This window comes from Nestor notabilis, unplaced genomic scaffold (genome assembly GCF_000696875.1).
Source record: "Nestor notabilis isolate BGI_N333 unplaced genomic scaffold, ASM69687v1 scaffold30477, whole genome shotgun sequence".
In the NCBI taxonomy this organism is placed as follows: Eukaryota; Metazoa; Chordata; class Aves; order Psittaciformes; family Psittacidae; genus Nestor; species Nestor notabilis.
Genome location: NW_009937373.1, coordinates 17001 through 23454, shown reverse-complemented (window position 1 = coordinate 23454; position 6454 = coordinate 17001). Strand labels below are relative to the sequence as shown.

At 38.6% G+C, this 6454-nt stretch overlaps 1 protein-coding gene across 1 annotated transcript in view; it reads left to right on the top strand.

Annotated features, from left to right (window-relative positions):
- The window catches only part of LOC104409035 (p53 apoptosis effector related to PMP-22-like), a 14459-nt gene extending 13099 nt beyond the window's left edge, over positions 1-1360 (top strand). Inside the window, exons 2-3 of the mRNA XM_010018807.1 lie at positions 586-729; positions 986-1360. Of these exons, the coding sequence (XP_010017109.1) occupies positions 586-729; positions 986-1200 (359 nt within the window). The 3' untranslated portion in view covers positions 1201-1360. The remainder of the gene's footprint in view (positions 1-585; positions 730-985) is intronic.
- Positions 1361-6454: the final 5094 nt, after the last annotated feature.

Genomic DNA, 6454 nt, shown 5'->3' with positions numbered 1-6454 from the left:
CCCTACAAAATAGACTCCAGATCTTTAGCTCCATTTAAGATACAGAGCTAAACAAAGGCTGCAAAGACAGAAACCACTGAATTTTGACATTTATAGGCTATTGCCATACCTTTAACTTTGCATGCCAGAGTAGTATAAGCATTTGTATAAACACTTTTTTTTAAAGTTAAAAATTAATTAGTTTCATGGACTGTCTAATTCTCCTTGTCCATACAAAATGCTGCTGGTTTTATGGCATCTTCTGAGGTAATGACTTTTGTTTTTGAAGTAGAGTGTCCATTCTTACACCTTTACAGACATTTTGTCTTGATTCTTAATTGTTAAATCTAAAGAACTTGCTCAAAAGCCCCATTGCATTCTGTATGAGAGGTCAAAGCTGGCATTTTAAATGCATTCTGCACTTAGTGAATGGTTTCTTGTGGAAATAAAATGTTCACCTATAACAGAAGAGAAAGCTCCCATGGTTTTCTTCTTGGGAGCTGACTTTCTCACATTTGTTTGAAATTAGCCTTTTATTGTAAACCAGAGAAAAACACTGCAAGGGTTTTTTAGGTCTTTTCTCATGTATCTCCCTTCTGATTTCAGCTTGGGGAAGAGCTGCTGCTGCCACATACCTGGTTGGCTTTATACTTCTAGTCATCTGTTTTGCTCTGGCCATCATAGCATTTGCCATTGACACACTTCGATTCAACTTCATACGTGGGATTGGAGGCTTGCTTTTTGTTGCTGGTAAGGCAGTATATGAAATCAATTTTAGCTTATGCAGTATATGCATACTAGACCTGGTATTTCCCTCAGCTGATTCTATGCCTGTTTGCCTTTGTGCACCTGAGCTCTCTATGACAAATAATACAAAGTCTGTCAAGGCAGTGGATCGATTTTCAAATCCTCCAAAACATGGGTGGGTTTAGCTACAGGTGTTATGGAGGTAGGCAACATGATGGGTGTTAACTTAAACATTTTTTGTTTTCTCCTGTTTCTTCAGCTGTATTCTCCATCATGGGCCTGGTTATTTATCCAGTAAAGTTCTCGACTGAAATTGAAATGACGGGAATCAATATGTTCAGCTGGGCCTATGGCTTTGGCTGGACCACTGCCATTATGGAAATATGCTTGGGATTCTTCTTCTGCTGCCTTCCTAACTATGAAGATCAGATCTTGGGTAATGTGAAGCCCACATATTTTTACTCTTCCCCATAAGCACCAGGAAAAATACATTCGTATTCCAAAGATATCTGACAGAGCAGCTACATTTCCAGAATATTGTCCTTGGATGTTAGTAGAAAAGGCTAGAAACTTTTGAAATGTGTGTAGAAAAATGTTACTGGAATTCTGCAATAAAGTTATCCACTCTATTTTGGACCTTCATAGCTGATGTGGGTTGGTTAGATAAAGTTTAAACATTAAAAACACTTGTGTTTCCTCATTTGTTCCCATGAATGAGGTATATGTTCATATCTGTTGCATCTTAAATGCATTCATATTTCTAATTAAATTCAGAAAAGCTTTTTAAACTGCCAATAAACAAAACAACATATAGCATCTTCCTGAGGGAAAGCAACCCCTCAAATCCCCCCATTTTGTATGTATTATCTTTAATCTGAAGATATTTCACATTTTTAAAGAAGCCAAGTACCTTTACCCACTGACTGCCAGAGTAGTAAATTAGTCAGCCAGCACTTCATAGCTTTGCTTCCATTTCTCGTTCATTCACTTAAGACTTAGGAACAGGGTAAGAAAAGGATGAGAGAAGCCCCCTACCAAAGCTAGAATCTTGACTTTTACCCATCCATGTGGAATGTAAGTATTTATTTCTGAATATTTGTAAGAGTAAGCAAAGACCTTCAGTAAACTCTTGAAAATCCTGTCATGCCATTGATGGGGCCAGCAAAGAGTGGGCAGTGGCAGAGGGGATTTCAAGACACTCCTGCAACCTGGTTTGAAGAAGCTTCTGGTGTGCCTTTCTTCATGGGCATCTGCCTCTTTTAACTGCTGTATCAAGATTTATGGCTTTAAAAAGCTCTGCTATACTGGTCCAGCCCTTTTATCCAATGTAGAAGGGTCAGGAAGGACTTAAGCAGAGGTATACTGTTGTACCTTACTGTAAAATGCATAAGTACCCCTTACCATCACATAGTAAGCCTCACAGAGAAAATCACATCATAAAGCGCCTTTCAGAATCTTATACTTCACAGTGCTGCAAGCCTTGATATATTGCAAGCAATGAAGTATACTCAAGCCTCTTCTGATTTCTGCCTTATTAACGCTAACTTTATAATGTTCCATTTCTTCTTTTAAGTGAAAAAATGAATAATTTTGCTATGAGGAGAAATAATCTTATCAAAATCCTTAGCTACAGAGGTTTATTGCCTTGTAACACATCTGCAATTTTGTAACTATGTGTGCTCTATAAAAAGTGCCCTGCCAAATGTCTTTACTGTGAAGAATGAGGGAAAGAAAATATTTTTAGTAAAAGCTCTGGGTAGCTAAAATTAATAAAGACACCAGACTTACCCTGTGGGTTGTTTTTTTTTAAGCAATTAACTTCATTCAGTTTTATGGAGTGTCTTCTAACTTTGTTCAATAAACGTGAAAGATATATCAGACCAATGAGGAGAGTATATGCATCAAGGAATAGTTAGACAAGAACTTGCAAATACATTAAGAAGATGTTTCCTAACTGGGAGAAAATGAAAATGAAATAGAGTTGGGAAAGCAGTTTGTATAGAATGGTTTGCAAGTCTTTGTGTAATATGACCTCTTCAGGAAAAAAAATTACCATAAATTTTTTATTATGCTTATTATATGTAATAAATGACGGTATCAATGTATTGTTTCAACAACGAGTCTTAGCTTTTGTTCTCTACTAGGAGTGGAGAAGTGTGGAAGCCCCCAGTACCTCCTCTTCTCAGGCAGCAGCTTGGAGCTCCTGGGTACACTGGCTGAATTTTGAGAGGGAAGAGTAACTTACAAATCTAGCATCATGGCAGACTTTATTATTCTTCAGTCCTATTTTGTCTGTCTCCTGAGGTCTTGTTCACAAGCACATGACAGTAGAGGACATGGTCTGTTTGCTTATGGTAAATGGGGTGTCAGCACCATTCTCTGCTATAGTGTGCTACAGCTCCTTTTGGCATGGAGGGTAATGCACTCATGTTCACTGAATAGGAAGCCAGAGCGGTCCTGTCTGAAGTTTTTGTCCAATGGATGTGGCAATCCCTTGAGGAAGCAAAAGGGAAGTTGAGCAACTACTAATTATATTTACAGTTTCTTTAACATTAGCTGGACACTGACCCAACATCTGGAGGTGGGGAAAGGTGCACAAAACAAGGTTAAATAGTGTGACCCCAACCTTGATGAGAGAGCAGAGCATAATTAAAAAGCAAAGAAAATCTCCGGTGATTGTCCCCCTTCCTCCCTCCTCTCCCTTGCTGCTTTCAGCAGCTTCACCACCACCTCTCTCTCCTTCTTGTCCTCTTACTCCTCCCTAAGGGCAACATAGCAGCGCCCTTAGTGCAGGCCTGGTGGTTATGGCTCTGTGGGATGCAGCCCCAGTCCCCATTTCCCACTGCCACTTTCCCTTTCCTTGGAGAGAGGAGGAGTGAAGCACCTTTGCTGATCTCAGCACAGCAGCAGGACCCAAACCTGGATCCCTGACCCTAGGGTCCCATGGGAAAAGGCTTTCTTTAAAAACAGAAGTGGATTGGGTAGGTATGCAGCAATCAGAAGCAACACAGGAGCTAGAGCTGAAGTACCTGCCTTCAGGGTACTTTGTTTCCAGCCATGCCCTGTCTTTAGTGTAGTTTGCATCCAGTCATGCCAGGCCAGCTCACTACAGATCCCTAGAAAAACACATTGTTAACCTTGAGATAGAAAATCAGAGAGAAAAAATCCCCAAACTGTTGTATACATCCCAGAGCTGCTTCCTGTCTGTGACTGCTGAAAGAGGGGAGCGTGGCAAAAGCAGCATGCAAAATGTAATCAATTCTGACAGAAAAGGAAGCTGAATCCAGAAGCCAAGGGTGTGCTTCAACTAGATTATTAACTAGAGCTAGGTTATCACCTAAGTTGTTAAATTAGTCTACAGCCGCTCAGGTAGATTATTAACTAACCAAATTTTTAGATTAATTTGAGTTATGTCAGCATCAGAAAATTTGGATTTTCAAGCAAAGGAGAAATTAGAGGAAAAGAAGACATCCCTTTAGTTCTGCATGTCTCTTTGGCAGGGTTCTCGCTCCAAGTTTTGCCTGTAAGAGAAACAGGCACTTACCATCAAGAATAGCACAGTGAAAGACTTAAAGTTTCATTGTGCCCAATGGCAGTGCTAAAAAGAGAACAGGAAAGAACAGATGCCTGCAAGATTTGGCTTTTGGGAACACTAGGTCTGTTACAACAGCAGAAATAAAGACTTGCTGCTAAAGGCATTGCTGCTGTTCCCATCAAATTAAGAATTAGGGCAATATCCTCAAACAAATGCATTGTATCTAATCCAACTATACTACTGAAGAGCAAAGGAAAAATAGTGCTGAAAACAAGTGGAATGTCAGAAGCCCTGCAGGTGCAAACTGAAGCAAAAGAAATAATGAAAACTTTCTACAGGTAAGTTAATATGTTCAATTCAGTTTCTGATGTTTCTGCCACAGCTTGTATAACATGGACATCTTGGTCTTTTCAATTTTGTCTGCAAACATGTGCATATGTGATTATTCATTTTTCAGGCACCTGCCATTTGGTCTTAAAATACAGCCTGCCTAATCAATAATTCAAATGCAATCTAATTTGCAACTGTATTAAAGTTGTACATATTTTGTTGTATGAACTAATGCTATGAGTGAAGTTCTGACCCCATTGACATCACTTGCAATGCATTTATTGATTTTATCGAGGCTGACATTTCATCCTTGAAGTGTAACCCCTTTTTTGCATGTGCTCAGAATCAATAATATCTCTGTGGGATGTTCCATCGATTTCAGCAGCTCTGCTTACTTCTGGAGTAAGACACTGCTCCATACATGATAAGGAACAAGAGTTACAGCAGACAGAATCATTTCCAGAATAAAGAACAATTCAATGTGTGTAAGATTAGTAGAATCTAGGTCTTAATTAAATCCCACTTTGTTAGATACACAACATGATCACAGCAAAATGTTCATCTTTCCTTTTGACACATCTCAGTTGTGCAACATTGATTTCTTCTTAGAATTCAATATCATGGAACACTTCCTCGCACATTTCTATGTTCAGTTGATTTCTGTGTGCTTTGAAGATAACTCGATTTAACAAAAGAGTGAAACAATCAACTTTGTAACAAGGGAGAACAGAATTGGCCCTTTTGGACCCTCTATAGGAAAGTGGGTCTTGCTAGAAGGATGCTAAACTGACTAACCAAAGAATTACTTCTGAGTCATATTGGAAACTTAAAACTGAGTATTGAAGGATTGCTATGTGGTTAACAATGGGGAAAGAGAGACAAAGTCTTTTTCCTCACTGTCAAAATATTGCTTTTGCTAGAAATTTTGATTTCAAGAAAAAAATTGTTCCTTTGGTTCACCTGCACAATACAGTCTAGGCCTAAATTTTATCCGCAAAGTTCTTCAGTGTTAAGTGCCAAAATCTAGAAAAGCACCTCGATAACCTTAAGGTTGCAGATCATTCTGAAAGGGTCATCAAAGCTGTTTACATAGATGGTTCCTTAAGTGACTTAATGCATTAGGGGTCATATGCTTCTTTACACACACTGGTTAGTTCCACAGATTCCTGCATGTGAAGTAATGTAGTAGATTTTTTTCAATTTTGCTTTTCATTTTTTTATGATCTGAGTGAAAATGTGGGTGCATCATAGAATTTTACATGTAACTGCTGGGTGTGAGGAGTATTTATAGGAACAACTTTCAGAATAGTTTTACTGTTTATGATAAATGTGGTGAGAGCACATCAAACTGCCCTCTCTTGGATAGCTTTTACGATACATCCTTTTACTTGTGCCACTGTTTGCCTAAGCCATCTGTTTTTCCATAAAAACAGTTTTGTGAAAACCTACTCTAACGATCCTATCATACTGAAAAGAAAGTATATTGGATATCCATGGAGAACCCATTATAAAGCACTTTAAATAGCCCTTGATTGTTCAAATGCAGTTCAAATAGACAGACGTTCCCTGTAGGATTTTTCCACAGAATAGTGTAAACCCAGAAGAAGCAGATTCACTCACGTGTTGACTATAGATCTGAGGATCTACACACCCAGCTCATCATTTCTTACGAAGTAACAAGTGCCCTAGAGCCTTGTCCTTAGCAAAACATCAAACAAATAAATAAAATGCAAACCAAGAAAACAGTGGGGGGAAAATATTACATAAAGGCATAGACATATACGTATACATATGCATACACATATACATATGCATATACATATACATACATACACCCATGCTTGCCATGCTCATATCTGAAGT